Source organism: Ipomoea nil, unplaced genomic scaffold (assembly GCF_001879475.1).
Source record: "Ipomoea nil cultivar Tokyo-kokei standard unplaced genomic scaffold, Asagao_1.1 scaffold2826, whole genome shotgun sequence".
Taxonomy (NCBI): Eukaryota; Viridiplantae; Streptophyta; class Magnoliopsida; order Solanales; family Convolvulaceae; genus Ipomoea; species Ipomoea nil.
Window position 1 is genome coordinate 2681260 of NW_017619254.1, and position 23245 is coordinate 2704504.

General features: G+C 36.4%; 1 protein-coding gene across 1 annotated transcript; it reads right to left on the reverse strand.

Annotated features, from left to right (window-relative positions):
• Positions 1-20222: 20222 nt before the first annotated feature.
• On the reverse strand, positions 20223-22682 carry LOC109158638 (glycerol-3-phosphate 2-O-acyltransferase 6-like). The gene is made up of 2 exons (XM_019306525.1): positions 21978-22682; positions 20223-21318 (listed from the first exon to the last, which is right to left on the reverse strand). The coding sequence occupies exons 1-2, from the start codon at positions 22593-22595 to the stop codon at positions 20431-20433; spliced, it is 1506 nt and encodes a 501-aa protein (XP_019162070.1). The 5' UTR covers positions 22596-22682; the 3' UTR covers positions 20223-20430.
• Between the last annotated feature and the right edge of the window lie 563 nt (positions 22683-23245).

Genomic DNA, 23245 nt, shown 5'->3' on the forward strand with positions numbered 1-23245 from the left:
ATTATGAAAATTGATTAATTGTTTCACAAGTTTATCAATTTAAGTCAGGCCTAATTATTGATTATAGTGCCTTCACGTAATGAGGAGTGTATTATTATTAAAATTAAAATTCATTGCGTTAAAGCAAACACTATCTTATGATTTGCAAACTCAGACTCGCATGTGACATGTGAGATTGCGTTATATATACATGTAAAACTCAGACTCGCATGTGAGATTATATTGCGTTATATATACATGTGAGATTTGGGCGGCTCACAAATCGAGGTGGGCTTGTGGTTAATTGGTTTTGGGCCGACACAAAAGCGATGTGGGCTTCTAATGCTTTGGGTTATATATTAAATTTTTTTTTTTTTTTTTTTTTTTTTTTTTTTTTTGGGTTACACTCAATTCTGCCAATAGTTATGCTGTGCAACCGAATGTACCATGCGTATGGTGCATACGGTTCAAAACGACGTCGTTTTGATTAAAAACGCGCGTCCCACTTAAAAAAAAAAATCAGGTTCGACTCTCAGCAATAGCATTATTGTGGATATATAGTTATGAAATTGTGGATATATAGTTATGAAATTGTGGTTATATAGTTATGAATTTATGGATATTTAGTTCATTCGTTGTGGATATTTAGTTCAATCATATATTGTAGATATTTAGTTCATTCATTGTGGATTTTTACTTCATTCATTCATTTATTGTGGATTTTTACTTCATTCATTCATTCATTGTGGATTTTTACTTCATTCATTCACTGTGGATATATAGTTATGAAATTGTGGATATATAGTTATGAAATTGTGGTTATATAGTTATGAATTTATGGATATTTAGTTCATTCATTGTGGATATTTAGTTCAATCATATATTGTGGGCTAAAGTGTCATTCCGCACCATGAACCATAAGCGATTTTTCATGCCGCACCCTGAACTTTGATAAGTGTTATTTCGAGTCATGAACCATTAAATTTTTTTCACCTAGACTATTTTACAGGTTTTCCGGTTTCCTTGATGATATGGCATTTGGTAATGCGCTGACGTGGACTTAATTTTAAAATTCAACACCCATTTCAAGGACCATTGTTTGATGTGGACTGAAGGCCATCCGCACACTGATCTTCAACGCCATCTATTTCTTCCTGCTACCGTTGAGCTCCTTCTGTAAATCGCCGGGAAGTTTCATGATCATCTTCATATTAACGTCTGTTGTTTCCTTTGGGTTTACAACCGATGGATATTTCCCCTTTCCAATTACACGGTTCTTCAAAAAATAGCTACAATTTAGGTCCGTCTCTGAACGAAACCTTCATTCTCTGGTTGATCTTCATTCTCCGATTCACACCATTGGTCATCGGAAACTGTACGCTTCTTCTCTCCTCATTTCTCATTTCCTCATTCTATGTTTCTCTGCAAGTGCAAGCAATTCGTTCATTATATTGCCTGTCTAACTATATATATATATATATATATATATATATATATATATATATATATATAGAGAGAGAGAGAGAGAGAGAAGAGAAAGAGTGCAGGAGAGAGAGATGAAGAACAATACCTGTGCGAAGGCAAAATAGAGGATTTTCAAGCTATTCACAAGCCTCTTGGGTGGTGCACGACAGCAATTTATCATCTACGGCGGAGGGATGGCCGGAAATAATGTCGACTGAAGAACACTATACACAACGGTGCACCTCCTGGGCCAGAACCACCATCACGTTGCCGCCGCAATGGGTGCACAGAGACAAAAAGATGGAGACCTGGAGCCAATGCCATCAACATAGTTCTTGTTCCAAGTGATCTTGGTCTTGGTAGGGCCATTGGCGATGAAGACAACGTGGTTCATTTTCTTTGAAACAACCACGTAGTCATTGTACACTCCAACTAAACAGTCACAACTCAGAAATAATATTCATATACATACATATATACTTATGTATATAAGAATATCAAAGAGTTGGGGACAGAACATAAGATGCATGCATGTGTAAAACTCTTATTTTATTTGCAAAAATTTAATTCAGCAAGAATTATATTCCATCGGAGTATATAAGAATATCAAAGAGTATTTTATTCTCCAACACTCCAGCGTAGAAGAAGTAGCAGGTCGACAATTTGGGTGAACGTCAGCCGCGGCGACCGATTGCGGTGGCGGGGTGCTTGACTCCATGGTTCCTCTCTTCGTCGACGGTGGCAGCTGAGCATCAGCGGTAGAGGAACTCAGCAGTGGTGCGGCTGGACCTCTCCTTCGGCCTTCCTCTTCTTCTAGCAGCGTCGAGCAACAACGGAGCTTGGTGGCCGGCGGGGCAGGTGGAGTCGAGCGGCGGCGGGTCGTTGTAGTCGGAGCTGACGGCGAATACAGTGCAAGTCAAAAATGTTGAGAACGTCAAAAAAGGTTGCCATGTCATATTTTAATAAAAAAAAACACCTCCACATCAGCATATTTTAACCTGTAACTTGATGTCAACCTTTAAAAAAGTCTAGGCGATAAAAATTTAATGGTTCGTGGTTCCAAATAGCACTTATCAAAGTTCAGGGTGCAGCATGAAGAAACGCTTATAGTTCATGGTGCGGGATGACACTTTAGCCTATATTGTGGATATTTAGTTCATTCATTGTGGATTTTTACTTCATTCATTCATTCATTGTGGATTTTTACTTCATTCATTCATTCATTGTGGATTTTTACTTCATTCATTCACTGTGGATATATAGTTATGAAATTGTGGATATATAGCTATGAAATTGTGGTTATATAGTTATGAATTTCTGGATATATAAAAATGCTATTGCCGGGAATCGAACCTGATTTCTTTTTTAAGTGGGACGCGCGTTTTTTTAACCAAAACGGCGCCGTTTCGCAACCGTATGCACCTTGCAAGGTGCATTCGGTTGCACAGCATAATTTGAGACTTGGTTTATTGTGTTTTTTTGAGGAATTGAAGGAGCACGAGGGGGCAACCTTAGTGGACTATTATGCCATGGACACGGGTTCAATATAACATCGTTCTACAATTTGAGAATAACAGTGTTGTTAGTGGTAACGTTTTTTCTTTCTACTAATCAGATTTATTTTTTAAAAAAAAAATTTGTCAAAAGAATTCAGCAACGTAAAGAATTGTGAATATACTGTTACGTAATTATGAATATAGAGTTCTGCAGTTGTGAAGATAAAGTTCAAAAATTATAAACATAGAGTTCTATGATTATGAATATAGAGTTCTGTAATAGTGAATATAGAGTTCAATCATTGTGAATATGGAGTTATGTAATTATGAACATAGAGTTCTGTAATTGTGAATATAAAGTTCAATAATTGTGAATATAGACTTCAAATTATGAACATAGAGTTCTATAATTATGAATATAGAGTTCAGTAATTATGAATATAGACTTCTATAATTGTGAACATAGAGTTTGGGAGGGAAACTGCCGAATCTAAAGACAAACGCCGTTAATGGCAAAAGAAAACAAATTTTTTTAATTGACACCGACATCGTTTTCGTGGAAAACGACGCCGTTTGGAACCAGACGTTATGCCATGGAACCGTGTTCACCATTCATGGTGAACACGGTTCCAACGGTGTTAGTGCACCGTTATTTTTTTTTATTTTTTATTTTTTATTTTTTTAATTAATTACGTGACTGCCTACACATTCACTTTGGAACCATGCCTACACATTCACTTTGGAACCATGAGATTATGAATTTTCTGTTATGAGATTATGAATTTTCTGTTATGAGATTATGAATTTTCAGTTATGAGATTATGAATTTTCTGTTATGCGATTATGAATTTTCTGATATGAGATTATGAATTTTCATTACATTCATAATTTCGGAGTTTCGGACATTCATAAATTATGAATTCATGCATGCACATTCACTTTGGAACCATGCCTACATATTCCCGTTCGAAATCACGGACATTCATAAATTATGAATCCATGCCTGTACATTCACTTTGGAACCATGCCTACACATTCACTTTGGAACCATGAGATTATGAATTTTTTGTTATAAGATTATGAATTTTCTGTTATGAGATTATGAATTTTCAGTTGTGAGATTATGAATTTTCTGTTATGCGATTATGAATTTTCTGTTATGCGATTATGAATTTTCTGTTATGCGATTATGAATTTTCTGTTATGCGATTATGAATTTTCTGTTATGAGATTATGAATTTTCATAAAATTCATAATCTCATAACAGAAAATTCATAATTTGATCAGTAACGCGCTGTTAACTCCACATCCGCGATTTTTTTTTTTTTGCCTAAAAACGACGTCGTTTTGACTTGTGTTCACCATTCTCGGTGAACACGATTCCACGGCATAATTTGCGGTTTGGAACCAAGGTAGACACAATTCCACAACATAATTTGTCAACCTTAGTGGGCAATTATTCTGTAATTGTTATGCTGTGCAACCGTGTCCACCTTGCAAGGTGGACACGGTTTCACAACATAATTTGCCAACCTTAGTGGGCAATTATTCTGTAATCGTTATGCTGTGCAACCGTGTCCACCTTGCAAGGTGGACACGATTCTATGTTCATAATTTCTGAACTATATGTTCATAATTATAAAGCTATATATTCATAATTTTTGAACTTCATATTCATAATTATTGAACTCTATATTCACAATTAAAGAACTCTATGTTCATAATTATTGAACTATATGTTCATAATTATAAAGCTATATATTCATAATTTTGAACTTCATATTCTCAATTATTGAATCTCTATATTCATAATTACAGAACTATATGTTCATAATTATAGAACTATATGTTCATAATTTTTGAAATATATATTTATAATTATGAATAGTTTTGGAATCGTGCCCACCTTGCAAGGTGGACACGGTTCCACAACATAATTTGTCCTGTACACCTGGGTTCACCTTGAAAGGTGCACATCCAAAATTGCACATTACATACTAATGTTTACAATTTTACATATTAAATTCTCACAATTTACATACTGAATGTTCACAATTTAAATTGTGAACATTCAGTATGTAAATTGTGTATTTTAGACCCGGGTCATTGATATAATTGTTGACCTTAGTGGTAATTTATATCATAGACTACGGTCTACATAGCATCATAGATCGTGAATCAAATAACAAAGTACAAAATTATTATTCATAAGATACATAATTTCATAACACAATACACAAAAAATAACAACACAATAATTGTTTGATGTTGAACAGTTGAGTTTCATCCAAAATAGACGTTCAAATAACATTCTTATAAATCAAATAACTGTACATAAAAATTTCTGTTTACACGCAAGGGTTGTTTGGTCTTAAAAAGGAATTATTGTCGGAGAAAGAGAGAAAAGAATAATATCTTACATAAGATTTTTGAACCAAATTAACTAGTCCAATTTTCTAGAAAATACTAATTTGCAATATTTTTTTTATGGACTTAATTTTTCTCTGTCAGAAATAATTTTATTTTATCTTCAGATATTAGAGGACCTAAATTGCGAGGTGTTAAATTGTGGTTGAAGGGGTCAATGTCTTGTCCCCTTTGGGTGGTCAACTTTGGAGCCTGAGTCATACTGATGCAAAGTACTGCAATTCCTGTTGCCTGCCAATTGTTCCTGAGAATGTAGTCATAGGTTGAACATGAATCGTGACACCATTATTAGAATTCATTGCCCCATTGCCCCACCCCCCAAAAAAATCTAGTCATATATAATTAACATAAGACGATAATAGTGAAATATATAATATGTTTATATTACTGTAAATATGTTTTGTTATAACTCTATTACAACGATATTAATCCACTGTACTTATAGTCTAGTTCATGACAATTTGTTTGTTTTTACAACTAAAGTGCACGTCTCTCACCATATAAATACAATTATTATGGTCATTAATGAAATGCGTCTTGACAGTTCTACAACGTTTCTAATTATATATTCTTTTTTGGCTCAACTCTTAAAATGTTGCCAAAACTACTGCTCAAATGATTCTCATGAGATGTTACTTGTAAACTGACCCAACACGCTATGTTTAGAATGTTGAATTTGTTTGTGAAGCTCTTGAACCAATTAGACAATAATACTCCGTAGTTTATTTGAGCTAATCTGAGTCATGTTTATAAAATTTGTCAAGATCACCCCTTAATTAATTTTTATAAAACATTAGGGACAGACTGATCCAAGAAGATAAAACTTGCGACCCAAGTCTCAAAAACAGTTTAATTTGGGATTCTTTAAATTGGAGTAATGTGACTAAATTAAAGAATAGTAATGTATTTGAAGTGATCCTAGAATCCACGAACAGGCAGCCCCCACCAAATATGAAACAAATCTTTCTCACTTTTTTTCTAACCATCCCATAAATACAAGATTACCAATGTAACACGGCAATGAAACAATTGGTAGAAGAGGAGGGGACTGAGGAGGGGGGGCCATCCTAAGAAATTGTGATACCTGAAAGGGATCAAAGATGGCCTGCCAGCACCAAAAAAATAAAAATAAAAAATAAAAAAAAGGAAAGGGGAAAACACCAATTCAAGAACACAGACACAACATTAGTAAAGCAAAAGCTGGTGATAAGAACAGAATCATTTGTTGTCTCTTTACCTCACAACCCAGTCATCTTCATCCCTGCCCTTTCTACATACCCATCTTCATCCTGCAATTCCTTCCCATAATTATTTTTTTTAGCTTTTTGACCAAACTTCACTTTTTTCTTGTTCATGGCCGGTTCTCTCCTGTTCCTTGTTTATCAAAGTAAACTACATTTCCACTTTTTAAATGATGTAATATGTCCAATATGAGAAAGGCCCGTGCCCACTATTTAAGAGTATGCATGATAAACTTTATTCTTGTGTAATAGCTCACAAATCACATAAATTTCATATCTCCATCAAATACAAGCCTTTTCCATTAATAAGAATGTAATAACTTGACAATAATTGAACATTGTATAAGTACTTGTTTAACATTATTAACATATATTAACCAACTACAATATAATTAAACTTTATTAGCTTTTCATTTATATTCATAGTTGAAAAACACAGAATGCTTAAAATTATGTGAAATTTAATTTAAAACTATATTAAATGGAATAGAATTAGAGAAATGAAATTTTTGATTTATTTGAATGAAAAAGAGTTTCCACGTTCAAAAGAGTAGGTACGGAGCACAAAAAGTAAAAATTGTTTTAATATAATTTGGTTTAAAAATCTTCATTCTCTCCCTGTTTCACTCTCATCAATTTCCAATAAATACCTCTCTCTCCATCATCATTTCAGCACACACACCATCAATCTCTTCCTCGTCTCTCTCTCTCTTATCTCTCTCTACTCTCAGCCAAAAAAAAAAAATGTCAAGGAAAATGAGCAAGAGAGTGAGTTTCAGCCCTGAAGGCTACCATGAAAAGGCAGCAACAAACCTTAACAAAACAAAGAAGGTTGCGCAAGAGTCGTCGGAGTTCTCGCCGGTGAGATTTCTGAAGCACATAGGAGCCAACATGGTGCGCCTGGTTTCGAGCTCCGACAGAAAGAGGAGTTCGCGGAAGGTGTCGTCGGCGAGCCTGGGGAGGTCGCGGTCCTACGCGGAACGGTCGATTGATTCCCAGAGAGCTGAGGCCATTGAAGACTGCATCGAGTTCTTGAATTCTTCTTCGTCGTCTTTGCACCGCTCCAGCTCCGTCTCCAGTTCTTGCTGCAGTTGATTCAAGTTTATTTCTTGATTGTGGTGTGAAGTGAAGAGAATGATGTAAATTTTTACCCTTAAATTAGTTTTTCTTGATTCATTAATTAGGATTATTGGAGCTCACTGTTACTTTGATGTAAGATACAGAGTATAAATTTTTGTTATCTTTAATTTGCATATATTTGCCATTTCTAATTGCTTCAGCCCTTAAATTATCATCCGTTTCATCAATTCTCATATCAAACCAAGACTTCTCAAGACCCCCTAATAACATTTTTTTTTTTTTTTTGGGTTTGAATGCTATTAACTCTATTACAATGTAGTATCTGTTTATAACTACTTTCTCAACCTACTGAAGCACAAAGAAACTATAGCGCCTCCACTGAAGCTCAAACTCACACCCTCCCATATAAGAATGTAACATTTCTTTAATTATTACTAAGTATAAATCGTGTTATCTCTAGTACAAGAATCATGTTCTACTATTTTAATTATTCCTTTTCATTGTATATAATAGTGAAAACACTATTTTTCCTTTTAAAAGGACTTGTTTTTGTCTTCAAATGGAAAGAACATATTGGATACCCGATAAATCGATAATACTCTTTGAGGAAAACTCACCTTGTAACCCTAACAAAGAACTATCCTAAATTGCATATAACCAATCCCGTCTTGTGACCTTAGCCAACAATGAACTATAAAGAGATAAATTAAACTAAATTACTTATAAGTGGCCAATTCAAAGCAAGAAGGCTAATTAATAGCCTTTTCCCATGATGAGAGTTTGTCTTAAAATACTAAACCATAATAACTAGTTTGAGAAAAAAAAAATGAAATACACTTTTTTTTAATAATGTTATATTACACCACCTATTTTTATCTTTGAATACCAAACCACAATAACTGGTTTGACAAAGAAAATGTAATGTATACTGGTACCATATCACACACATATAATCATGGTTGTAAAAATCGCGCATAGGCGCTAGGCTCCCGGTCGCCGCCGCGAAGAAGGCCGGAATCGGCCTCCTCCGTGGCCGGCTAGACGGTTTAGGCGGCCGCCTAGACCGCCTAGCCGGCTGAATCGGCGCTTTAATTTTTTTTTTTTAATTTTTTTTTTTTTTTGCGTTTTAAATTGCAAAAAGTTCGGGAAGGCATAACTTTTGACTCGGTTGTCCGTTTTGGACAATTTTTTTTCTCAAAAAAATGCTTCTTTAGCTCTTATTTTAGTTTTTATGTATTTAGATGGTTTAAACAATCTTTTGAACACTTTTACAACCACTTTCGTAAATAATTTCTAAGAAATAACTATGAAAACCTTATGTTTTCTTAATAAATTTTAAAATTTTTTTATTTTTAATTTTATTTTTAATTAAAAAATAAAAATAAATAAAATCGGCGCCTAGGCGCCCCCTTGCCACCTAGGGAGCGCCTAACATGTTTTGCAACATTGCATATAACAATACATATGTTAGTTTATGTGTACGTGTTTTGCAACATTGCATATAACAATACATATGTTAGTTTATGTGTTTTACGCTTGATTAAAAATTATGAGATTAGGTACAGTGATTCGAACCCATGCTCTAATATCAAATTGAAGCATGTGTTTCATCTCAACTAAAAAACCTAAGCTAATAATTAGATTGCACATTAATGATTATATACTCAACAACGTGAAAGTTTGTATGATTGGAATCAATTATTAACAAAACTAAAATAAGATGGATGGGTGATTCCTTTGCTATGTTGGATTCAATTGTCAAAGCTAACTAGCTAAGAGTACACCAAACAATATAATTCAATGATCTCTAGTGCCAAATTTTCACCATCTCATCAATGTTTCACTAGAAAATGACCATCACTAACATCAAAGGTCAATACAAGTGGGGGACCCTTGTCTTAACTAGAGCATGCATGACATTAACACAACCAATTCAACTTGCAGTTCCACTAGCTCCAAAATGACTATTTTTAGGTACGTGCCAAAGGGAAAACTTCTCAACATCTTCCCTTTAATTTCTTCCATGGATTTGTTTTAGCTTTCTAGAGCTCACATGCAAGGTTAGAGGTATAGTAGTGCAGCGCAATTGGGGTCGTACGTTATGAACTTTTTTGTTTTTTGGTACTATTATTGTTAGGTTTTTTCATTTGCACAGACCTAACATGAACTGAGTGTAGAGATCAGCTACCAGAAAGTAGGAATAATAAGACAATAAAGATGCTTGAACCCTTTTGGCTAATTGGTTATATTCAAATGGTCGTATATGCAATAGATGAGTATTTATGTCATAGATAGATGAATGGTTTTCTCTTCTCGTTTTAGTAATTAGATTGTGTTGAAACCCTTAGCTTTCTTTCCCATTTATGCTTAGTTACTTAACCCACCAATCCGCCTCTGAATCTCTGATCCTCTTCAGATGAACTACCAATCAACTCTGATCTGCCATTAACTGTCAGGTCGTTTATGTTTTTCTTGGTTCACATTTCTTATAATAACCTACTGATCAACAAGAGTACAGTATGGTAACACTCATTATCTAGTGATTAATTAAAATTTGAAAACTATAAGATATAGTTTAGAAAAGGAAAAAGTTATCTTTTAAAACTTGTTTACAATAGTTGGATTTGGTGAAGGAAGAATTAATGAGTTCCATGTGAAGTGGGATTGAACAGTCAAAGTCATACCCACCGAGGTCCCCGCAAGGCAGAAATGTGACATCCACTTTGATCATTTTGCTGTTTCACCCAACGACTGAGCAATCAGTCATGTAACAAATGTTCATCAGCAGAAAACACAAAGTACAGTAAGTTCCCTACTGCACCTAGCCCTTAGGTGATGATAGGCCATGCATATATAACAATCTACATCATGGCTTATCACTTTTTTTCTCTACATTACCAAATCCACTATGTCCAACGACAGAATAGCATTATGGCAAAGTGAAAGCGGTAAACAAATAGGTAAAATATAATATTGTATGAAAAGATCACAAGTTTAACTCTTACTATCACTCTCTTCAGTCGCTATTTCCTTGCAAGTTTCGTCCTTTTAATCGTTACAATGAGAAAAATAGCAACAATTTTTTAAGTTTAGTCACAAAAAAATTTCGTCGCTAAAGTGAATGGTGACAAATTTTTTCCTTTTAACGACGAAAAATTCTATTGCTAATTCCACCTTTTTGTTTGTTTGTTTTTTTGTTTTTTTTTTTTTTTTTTTTTATATATAGTGGTGCAGTTAATTTATTTCTTTTATGTGATTTGGTATAAAAGTACGCATGAGTCTACTATCTATACAAAGTCTTTTGGCCAGTGCCATGATAAATCTTTGGCAAATTGACTTCATTGGCTAAGAGGGGTAAGTTGGCTAGCTAGACCTAGGTCAAGTGGTCAACCCTTCCAATTTAACTAAGGGCATGTATCCCCATCCTTGGTTTTTGAGGAGGTAATGCTGTAGGAGGGAGGGAGAGGAGAGAGAGGAACCTTGGTCTTTGTTGAAGGACCAAGATTTTTGTCAACTTTGTGGGTCACACACACACACACACACACACACACACACACACAAAAAGAAGGAATTCTGCCTCTGGTGAGGCACAAATCTTGCGCCCAGCGCATAAATCTTTAATTTTTTTATTTGTTTTTATTTTTTTCCCTCCCCTCCTATCTTCTCTTTTCTAGTAAAAAAATTACAACTATTGGTGATGCTCTTAGAGCAAGTGGTGCGCCTAGGCCGCGAGCTAAGGCTCCTTCCTAATCCCTAGGCTAGCTAAGTAGTCTTATGGTTTTATTGTTTGGGTTATTGGCTAAATTTAATTGCCTTATAACTCCATCACAATGTATATATGTAAATATAACCAAGATGCTAAGCATGCATGTATACACTATTAAGGAAACGACAAGTCGACAATTAAACCCATCATTTAGAAAATTAGAGGTTCCATATCATATCATAAACTCGTTCAAATCATCATTGAATACGCGGGTTGAATTTCGAACCATAAACTGTTCAATTACGGCATCGATCGCATGGTGCAAATGGTTGTGCATTTAATGTAACGCAAGACTTAGATGCAAGTTTACATCACCTTCCCCACACATCACTTGCTATGTCCCCTTTAGTACAACACTCTGGACCACCATGCCGGAAGACACACAAAAATTTTTCCAGATTGAAATTAATTGATGCGTATACGCATCTATCTTTCATTGAATCCTCTTTAGCTCACTCATAGCTATAGGCAATAGGCAATGCAAAACACAAAGTGAAAGCAAAAAGGGGAGAGATTCTGTTTGCAGAAGAAACTAGCTAGCTAGCTAGCATGCATTATGATTAGTAATTGTCAATGCAAGAGTAGTATGGCAACAATTTTTTATTTTTTTTTTCAATCATGGGGGCTACCTATCAACGTGACAAGTTTTGAGGTAGATTTGATTTGAAACAATAATGGTGTAGCTGGACTAAATAAATTATTAATATAACATGAGTAGAAAGACAGCAATTAGACATGTCACAACTCAAAACGACAACCAAAATTGGCCCTATGCCCGGCCCTTTAGTTCAAGTTGTATAACAGAATGCACAATACTTATTGCCTCTCAACATTTTGTCTAATAGGACAAAGAGTGATCGGTTGATGACCAATTATTAGAGTTTGAGATCGATAATTGGCTAATCAAATTTGGAAATTATTGATAATTGTAAAATTCTTATCACATGTCTTGATTTTGGTGGAGAAAATAAAAGAAAGTAATAAGAACTATGATTTACGTTTTTGTTCTATATTGAAGTGTGTCATGTCAGTAAGGAGAAAAAAAAAAGAGTATATACAAATATTACTTGTAAATTTATTTTTTTTACAAATTAAAAATTAATATTAATGTCATTTAAAATATCTCAAATAGTTTTTTTTTTAATGATATATAATTTATACATTAATTTTATTTATACAAAAAGAAAAAGAAAAAATTATGGAAGTCAAATTTTTGGACTAGGGTTCACCTTACAAGGTGGACTCCTTGATCCATGATATAACTACTAACTTGAGAAACAAGTTAATTTCATCGCAAGGTGGATCCTGATACAAAATGATATTGTTTTGTTTAAATTAGCGCAACTGCTTGCCTTTACAATAGGTACATAATATGTTGATGGTAAGTATATAAACTTAAATCTATAAGTACATAATCAACTAACTATAAATGTATATATCTAATAATTTTCACTATGTTCTAAGTCCATAATATGTAAATTGTTGATAAACAAGCTTAAAGCTAGATATTTGACAATAAATAAATAATGTTAATACCTTATGAAGTTAAAAAAACCTTGTAAAGTTTATGCAAATATTGCGTTTATGCAGCTTCTAAACTTGTATTAGCTTAGTAGTCTTATTCCTTCTTTATTGGTACAATTATGTGGTTGTATTCAATTTGCCTTTAAATGTAGTTTTGAATCAACGGTTGACATATAATCATATTATGATATAGTTTTAAGAAATATTTGGTTGAAACTTTGCAAGTTTTTATTTTGGACTTAAGGTATTGATTTTATGAACCTTTAGTTAAAAAATTTGTGTACCTGTAGTACCAAAGTTACGTTATTTCTAATTGCGTGAGAAAAAAAAAAATGACGCCCAGCCCTTAAAAGCAGCACTTGTGAAAATTACAAAATGACTTAATTTTAGACCAAGGTCCATCTTCCACCTTGTAAGGTAAATTCTGGTCTATGATATAACAGCTGGACTTAGAGAAGGCAAATTATTGTGTGGATCACTATGTTCCCAGATGCAATGGTTACACACCTGCCAAGCTTCACCTCAGATCATAACCCGCTACTTGTCACGCTGGAGGGCGAAAAGACGAGTAAAAAAGAAAAGAGGTTTCAGTTTAGAGCAACTTGGGGGGCTCATGCTGACTTTAACACTGTTGTGGGAAAAGCATGGACCAAGAATTCCGATAAGGACTTCAATGCACGGCTGAAAGCTATGGAAACTGAGCTTGTGGACTGGAGCAAAGAAGCAATAGGAAATCTGGAAAAACGTAGGAAAAAAATCATTGCAAGACTTGATGGGATCCAGCGTGCCAAGAATTATGGTAAGAAAGGGGGCCTAATCAAGTTGGAAAAAAAGCTACGGTCCGAGCTAGATGATGTTCTCTATATGGAGGAGTTGTCCTGGTTCCAGAGATCTCGAGAAGAGTGGATAATATCTGGAGACAGAAATACAAGGTATTACCATTCGATTACAAAGGTCCGACAGGCTAAATCTTTGGTATCGGCTTTGAGGAATAATGAAGGAGATTGGATTACAGATGACAATGCAATCAGGGAACTTGTGCAGGAACACTTCCAGAAGTTTTTTCACAGAGTTGTCCACTAATATAAATCCAAGGTATGTGCGGCAACCTTCCTGTATTCTTACAAATACTGAGATATCGTTATTATGCAGGAATGTCACGATAGAAGAAATCAAGGCAAGCCTTTTTGACATGGCCCCCTATAAAGCCCCTGGCCCAGATGGTTTCCATGCAGGTTTCTATCAGAAGGCTTGGAAGGAGATAGGAGATGATCTATCAGGAGAGGTGATGGACTTCTTCAAGACAGCAAGGATGCACCAAAATTGGAATGATACCTTAATAGCTCTTATCCCGAAAGTCAAGTACCCTGAGTTGGTGACTCATTTTTGCCCGATAAGTTTGTGTAATGTAAAATACAAGGTCATTACCAAAGTAATCACAAACAGATTGAAAGAGATTATGGGAAAGGTGGTGGGAGAGGAACAAAGTAGCTTTGTTCCACACAGGCAAATCACGGATAATATTGTTATTTATCAAGAGCTTCTGCATACTATGAGAACTAGAAGGAGTGGACTAAAATCTATGGTCCTAAAAATTGATCTGGAAAAAGCCTATGATAGGCTATCTTGGACTTTCTTACGCGACACACTGACAGAATTAGGAATTGAAAATCATTGGATCAATCTAATAATGGAGTGTGTTTGCACCCCAAGACTTGCTATTCTCTGGAAAGGGGAACCACTTAACTGGATCAACCCATCTAGAGGCCTAAGGCAAGGGGATCCCATCTCCCCTTATCTGTTCGTTCTTTGCATCGAAAGACTTGGGCGCATGATCAAAGAACAAGTGCAAAGCAAAAACTGGAGGGGTATAAAGCTGTCAAGGTATGGTCCTGAGATCTCCCACTTATTTTTTGCTGATGATATGGTATTAGTTGCAGAAGCCAATGTGGAACAAATGAAGATTGTCAAACGTTGTCTAGCGGAGTTTGAGGAGCTATCGGGACAGAAAATCAGCTTGCAAAAATCCCACATCCACTTCTCCAAGACTGTGGACTCGGATCTAGCTCAAGCCATTGCTCAAGAAGCAGGGATTACATCTACGGATAATCTAGGACGATACCTTGGAGTTCCTTCACTGCATGGAAGGGTCACAAAGAATCTCTTTGCACCGTTAATTGACAAATTAGATACAAGATTGGCAGGATGGAAAGGGAGGCATCTGACTTTGGCAGGGCGGGTAACTCTCGCCCAAAGCGTCCTGAGTGCAATGCCGTATTTTATGATGCAATCAATGTACATTCCCAAAGGGGTTTGCGATACTATTGAGAAAAAAGTTCGCTCTTTCATTTGGGGAGAAGGCGCACACCTAGTCAACTGGGACTTAGTCACCTTGCCCAAGAAACGTGGTGGGCTAGGAATTAGAAGAATTAAAGAAATGAATCTTGCGTTCTTAGCCAAAATTGGTTGGAGGATCCTCACCGAAAACAATAGATTGTGGGCCAAAGCCCTTTACGACAAATACATGCATGCAAAACCGAAGTCCCAGGCTTTTACGTGGAAGACGGGAAGTTCAAACCTTTGGAAAGGCGTGTGTGCGGCAGATAGTATTCTGCGGGAAGGCCTAAGCATACGAGAGAGGAGACAAGCAGAAGAGACTTTCATAGAGGAGCTGTATTGGAAGCTTGATTGCACCGGCAGATGTTCAGTGTCTTCAGCTTACACTATAGCGACGAAAGGAGAGGGTGGGGAGCACAACAGAACTTGGAAAACCATTTGGAAGCTTAAGGTGCCAAGAAAAATCTCTAACGTTCTGTGGATTCTCAAACACAAAAAGTTGATGACGAACTTGGAGAGAAGAAGAAGAGGGTTCACCAGCGATGCGAGATGCCCCCAGTGCGCAAACCATGAGGAGGACATCACTCACTGCATACGCGATTGCACTGAGGCGAATAAAATCTGGGAAGTATTTATACCCCCTGGGGCTAATAGGTGGTTCTTTAATATGAATTATGATGCGTGGCTTGATGTGAACATTGCAGGGAAACTGAAGAATGATGCTGAAGGTGACTGGAACATACTCTTCTCACTAATAGCTTGGTGGTTATGGAAATGGAGATGCAACGCAGTGTTCAGGAACGAACAAAAGGACCTGAATAACAAAGTAGCTTGGATACGGAGCCAACTGACGGAGATACGAAAAGCCTTTGAACGCCACAAGTGTACATCCACAGCGTCGTTGAAAGACAATGATACCACCTGGAGTACACACGGGTGTATAACCCTGCACACGGATGCTTCCTTTGTCTCGGAAAACCTGCCAGCAGGCTGCAGTGGAGTCTTGCGGAACCAGAGGGGCGACTGGATGAGAGGGTTCAGCTGCATGATGAAAGTAAGCAACGCTACAGAAGGGGAACTTTGGGCGATCTACCTCGGCCTGAAATGGGCTTGGGAGATTGGTCAAAGGAGATTCAAGATGGTCACGGACTCCCTACAAACGGTGCGTTGGCTTACTGGAGAGACGGAACCCCTAGGTCACTGTGGGGATTTGGTAAGATGGTGCAAAGATTGGCTCAAGAAAGATTGGATTGTCGTCATCGATCACACTCCTAGAGGGAACAATGCAGTTGCAGACGAGCTAGCCAAAATGGCGCTGAGGAAGCATTGTGACTGGATTGAGATTAATATGTTGCCTAAGTGCATTGCGGAGCTGCTAAGGAGGGACAGGGTGCTCCTCACTGCTGACACCTTCGCTTAGGCTCGCTGGGTTCACCCAGCCCCCTTCATTCCAAAAAAAAAAAATATTGTGTGGATCATGGTCCACACAGTGTTATATGGACTATAATAAAAAGTACATTTTTAATATATTAAATGTACATTATTTTTGTATTGGATGTACATTATACAATATAATGTACACTTAGTACAAAAAATATATATATCTTTTGAATATAATGTACATTATTTTTGTACTAAATATATATTATTTTTGTACTAAATGTATATTATTTTACAGTATACAAAATATGATCCAGATAATAATGATTGTTTAGAGAACATCTGGGCTCATTAGTAGCACAGTGCAGCCCAAGAATTATTCTCTTTTGATTGACCCCAATATCAGCCCATGGTATTACAATTCCGAAGAATAAAACGCATTCACGGCCCAATATCTGTCGTTTTAATAAAACGCGCGTCTTCCCTTAAAAAAAAATCAGGTTCGATTCCCAGCAACAACATATGAACTAAAATTCCATAATCGATGAACTATAATTCCATAATCTAATCTATGAACTAAAAATTCCAGAATGAATGAACTAAAATTCCATAATCTATAAACTAAAATTTCAGAATTGATGAACTACAATTCCATAATCGATGAACTATAATTCCATAATCAATGAACTATAATTCCGTAATCTATGAACTAAAATTCCAGAATGAATGAACAATATAATGTTGTTGCTGGGAATCGAACCTGAATTTTTTTTAAAGGGGAGACGTGCGTTTTTTAATAAAACGACGTCGTTTTGGCATCCGTATGCACCATGCATGGTGCATACGGATGCATAGCATAACGATTGAAAACTCACGGGCAAAAAATAATAAAATCCCAAATGCCAATTTAATGAGTAATATTAAGAGTTTAGCCCAAATTTCATAGCGTTAACATTGGAGCTACATCTATTACGACTATGTTGGAAAATCCATCCTTAATTATCTCGCTTAATTGCCATTATGTCTGATTTGTTTGACCCCATCTCATAGGCCTCTCCATATTTACCTCAAAATATAAGTCAAACATGTGCCTATACTAATAAGAGCAATAAAATAGCTCATATTTACCTATATTTGACTTCTGAGACTTAGCGTACTTGGTTCGTCGCTCGACGGTAATGCAGGGATTTGAATCCCACTGAAAACATGAATGGGAAAAATGAAAAATTAGAATTTGATCGGTTGGCTGATTGTGCGACTCGCGATTTATTTTCGCAGAAACTTTAGAAGAAAAGAGAAAAATCACACATTTGGTCTCTAAGTTATCATTGGTGTTGAACTTTTCCTCCCTTAACTAACAAAACATTTTGGACGAAATTTGCAACTTTAGTATAACTTAGGAAGGAAAATTGAGCATTAAAAGTTAATAAAATGATGAAAAATGCAACGTTAATAATAGCTTAGCATCAATTTTTTAGTAAGTTTGTGATATTTTACGGATATGTTAAAAATTTATGTTATTGACTAAAAATTGAATGAAACCAATCATTACATATATGAGAGCTAGAACTGAACCAGTTTATTTACTTCAAAGGCAATTAATTACTAAAAATATAGTATAGAGTATAAGAGAAGGAAACAAGTTACACCAAAGTCACAAAATTAGGCCAACACTAACTAACAATAGACTAAGTCTCAACAACGTACACTCCCTACTCATCACTTCATCAATCAAATCCAACCCCGACTATCATCACATGATTTACTTGAAATTATTGTGCAAGAATTTATTAGAAAGTGACCTCAAGTACATTTTCCCCCACCAATTAAGATATGTGTATACATCTAAGAATTAAATGAGTGAGTTTTGTATTAAAGTTTTTTAAAACAATTTTAATACTTGGTTGTCATGAATCCGAGCATCACATCTTTGAAGGTTTTGTTTAAGTTCTACACATTATTAATTTAATTTGTAAGGTGATCGCTCATCTTTTGTAAGATGGTTGCATGTCAGTTATATTTCCATTCGTTGTTACGTTGAAAGTACTCGTTACGTCGTTGTTATGTTGAAAGTATTCGTTACGTTGTTTAGAAGTGTTTTATGAGATTCTTGTAATTTGTTGTACGCAATGACAAACTTATCACTTGGTTGTTTGAATAATATTATATACTTAAAGTGTGTCGTTCCCACAAGGAATCGGAATACTGTATTACAATTCATAATTACTTTCTGGGAATAGAGCCAATAAGGGAGTTAACTTGATGCCAAGAATCAAATACTTAATAATAGTAATGAGTTTTGATAAAAGTATTTTACATGTTTGGTAGTAGGATAGAATTGAAATGATTACCAATATTGATGTTTGGTTATGTATGACTTTATAATGAGAATAAACGTCTTAAAAATTAAAAATAAGGCAATGTATAAAGTAGTTTATCATTTTATAACCTTTAATTTTATCGGTTAGGGCAGGGTAGCAAGGTATGTATGAGGAATGGGGAAATTTGAAAGAAGCCAAGGAGGTTATCCATCGCCATCTCAGCTAATAAGGCAACTTATTAATTTAGTGCTATTAGTGAAGCAACACTGCACTTATGACGAAAAGCAACTTATCAGAAATGGAGGGAATTAATTCTCATTTGCTGTAATCTTATTATTATTGCTCCCATCACAATAATTCTCTAGAAAATTCGTCAACCCTATTAATTTGATTTGGACATTATTCTAATTATGCCGCCCAAACTCTGATCTGCTTTAATATAATTCTCTCTTGTTTTTCTTTAATTTGCATGAATGAATAATGCATGCATACCCCTACCTAGCCCGCCGCTACCTACACCCTCACTTAGCTTCTCACACTCTACTATGGTTTAAATTTTGTCACAAAATTCATCAACAGTGCACCAAATATACAATAGTTTTAAGGGTTTTATCGCAACATATATGTTTTGTACATTATCTTAATATTATTTAAGCATGTATTTCGTCAAGATATATTCAAAACAAGTACGGAGTAATAATAATCAAATCTTCACTTGTACGTGATACAAAATATATGACGTGAATATTAAATTAAATGTTGACAAGATTTTTTATACAACAACAACAATAGATTAAGTTAGGATGAATCAATTAAGTAATGATGTGGACATATTATATTGCAAATTAATCGTTGACACTATCAAAAAATACATAAACTTGGGTAGACCTAAAACGGATTATATTCTACTATAACAAAAAGATAGGGTTTTCTACTAAATCAAATAAGTAATGAGAGGATATGGGTTAAATCCGATAGGGGTATTGATTCTTTGTGTTTCAATATGTTAAGAAAGTAACTATGAACAGATATTACATTGTAAGTAATACTCAAAAAATTGCCAAAAGCATCTTGTACTCAGATGACACATTGTGGCTCTCCTTGAAGAAATGTCACAAGATCAAACCGGGACATTGACTCTTTAGGCTCCAACAGACAGAAAAAATATAGAATAGATACTACCTTATAATAGAACTAATACTACTCAAAAAAAAATTAATATCTTCATTTAACTAATAAATATTACATTCTTATTATATATCATGCTAAATCACCAAGATCTTGAACACTGATGACCGGCAATTGCTTTTCATCTTATGTTTGTTTTTAGGATGAACATAAATGGCAAAAAAAAAAAAAAAAAAAAAAAAACTGAGAAATTACAGAATCCCATAAAATAAAATAAACTAATTCCATCATTTCTTTTCTTTGTCGTCTTTGTCGACAACCTTGTTTTGGACACGCCCATCAGTTCCGGCCATGATCATGTACTTGTCCTTCCTCGTCAGACTGGTGCACTCGAACCCCAGCGTCCCGCCCAGCACCTTCTGGATGTAATTGGCGACCTCGATCGCCGATTTTCCGGCGCGGCAGGTGAGCTCCGGCGGGAGCTGGTCCAAGAATGTGATCTCGTACGTCGGCCGAGGATTCATGAACACGAAATACGGGTCCAGAAGTTTGTGTCCTCGGACGGTGGTCCCGTAAAACACGCTCTGTTTGGTATTAATGGCCACCGGCACGATCCTGTCCGTGAGTTCCGCGAAAAGGGCACTGAACCTTAGCAAAAACGGCTCTCTGCAAGTTGTCCCCTCCGGGCATATCACCAAGTCGCCTTCTTGAAGCAACTGCTTGATATGAGCGGCGTCTTTGTCTCTCTCACGGGACAAAGCGACGGCCTTGATCGGCGAGATTAGCTCCGAGAATTTGCTTATACTGTACGTCACGCAGCTGATCTTCCGGCCTAGCGCCACCGCCGTGACGACCGGGTCTAGGACGGTGCGGTGGTTGCAGACGAAGAGGACCCCGGATTGGCCTTCCTTGGGGGGCGGCGGGGGAGTTCCCTTGACGATCAGTTTGATCCCGAGGATCATGTATGTGTACCGGACAATCCTTTCCGGTAACGGAATGTTGAGGTACACCCTAATGATGGACAGAATTATTCCGACCGGCATCCATAGGAACGTCAAGAGGGCCACGACCGGCGTCGGCCTTTGTACCAGACGGCCGTCGTGGAAGATGACGGGGCTTAGGAGATGTTTTGTGGGCAACGGCTCGCATTTGGTTCTTGGGACCATGTATCCTTCCTGCATGAGTTAACGAACGTGAGTACGTACGATAGATATGGTTTTGTGATATTTAATTATTTTTCCTTTTTTTTTTTAGTGACCAGGGAAATTCAGTATGATGGGTACTGAGTAAACACTATCTTGTGACCATTAGTAAAGAATCACAAGTAAACCAATTTAAGTCACACATAGTTGACCAGTTCAAATCAAGAAGGTCTACCCCTCCTCCTAAAATCAAACTTGTAATATCGTAGCTACTAAACTAACGGTTTGACTAATTTAGTTGTGATTACCATTATTTTCTCATCTTTAATTAATTTAGAGGTGCATGTTTTGTGAGAGGGTGGTTGGAAGCTAAGTGGAACATGCGTATTGGCTGCCTAAATTTGTACCCATTGGTCATATGAATTTCATTTCATAACCCAAAGTGAAAAAGTTACATTTTTTTGATGTGAACAGAAACCCACAACCATTATCTAAATGTGTATATGAGCATGTAAATTTTGCATTGAGATGTAAATTAATTTAAGTTATTCATAATTGATGGGTCAATTCAAGACCGTCAATAAGTAGCTCGTGATTACCAAGTCAGCCTGTTTGACCAACTTGGTTATAGTTGTCCTAATTTTAAAATATAGTGCTATTAAAAATAGAGGTTTAATTACTTAAATGGTTACCTTACAAATGGACATGAAGTCGTGGTCTGTTTCACGGTCACCGAGACCTAAATCCGGCACGTTGGTTCCGAACTCCTTAAGGATGGCGACCTTCTTGTTATCTCCGACGAGAACGCCGGGTTTCTTCACAAGGCCCGTGGCACGCCCGGATTTCGACACATCCAATTCCGTTCCAAGAACCTTATCGGCGCCGAGAAAGGTCTTGGCGAAGTGCTCCACCATAATCCTAGGATTGGCAGTGATGATATACCTTTTCCGGCAAGAATTGAACACCTTCCAAGTCTTCGGATTGACGTCCTCGGAGTAGAACTTGGGCAAGACGGCCCTGGACACAATCTCAATGTCTTTGATCTTGAGCCCCGCAAAGGCGATGAAGATGAAGGTTTGGATGGCCATGGATTCCGACACGAATATGTAAAAGAAGTAGACAAATGGAACCGACGTTAACAGGAGAATCGCCCGGAAAACGCTGCCGGCTTCCAAGGCGACAAGCAAGAAGTAAGGAAATGCGCTCCTTGAGAGCAGAAGGGTGCCGTCTAAATCAGCCGCCACCGTTTGGTTTGATCTCCCCTCCGTCTTGCATTTTGAGATGGGTTCAAAATGGGGATGGGCACCCATCTTGCAGGGATACGGTGTTTTTTTGTTGGCCTGGCTTTAATGTTGTGTTGTGTGATTTGTGTGTGTTATGGTGTATGGAGGGAGGAAGGGGGTTTAAAAAGGAATGAGAATGATGGCAATGTAATGCAATTATTGTTGCATACAAGTCTTGCAATGAAGATTTCGTGTTACTCATGCTAATTATAATTATTATTATATTGTTAATAACAAATCAGACATGTTCCACAATAGATATATATTAAACGTAATAACGAATTTTATTTCTTAGTAGGTCGCACATGCCAATACTTGAGGGTGTTTACTGCGTAAATTTCGAACGCTTGGTGACCCTAGCCAACAAACAATCACAATTAGGTAAACCAATCTAAGTTACGTTGATCGCCTCATATTTTGAGTGCACCCCGCTGCTCGCTCTGTAACCATAGCCGACAAAGGACCAGAATGAGGTAAACCAGTCGCTCAACTCATATCTTGAGTGACGTGGATAAATCCCACTGGCCGCCCTGTGATCCTAGCTAGTAAAGAACCACAAGGAGTTAAACCAGTTGCTAATCGGTTCATATTTTAAGTGTTAAGGACCACAAAAAGGTAAACAAGTTGTTGTTCAACTCATATTTTGAGTGACGTAGGTAAACCCTGCCACCCGCCTA

Coding starts and splice junctions, on each gene's coding strand:
- LOC109158638 (XM_019306525.1), bottom strand. CDS start 22,595: ATGGGTGCCCATCCCCATTTTGAACCCATCTCAAAATGCAAGACGGAG. Junction 21,319..21,977: donor ACTTCATGTCCATTTGTAAG/GTAACCATTTAA, acceptor TAACTCATGCAG/GAAGGATACATGGTCCCAAG.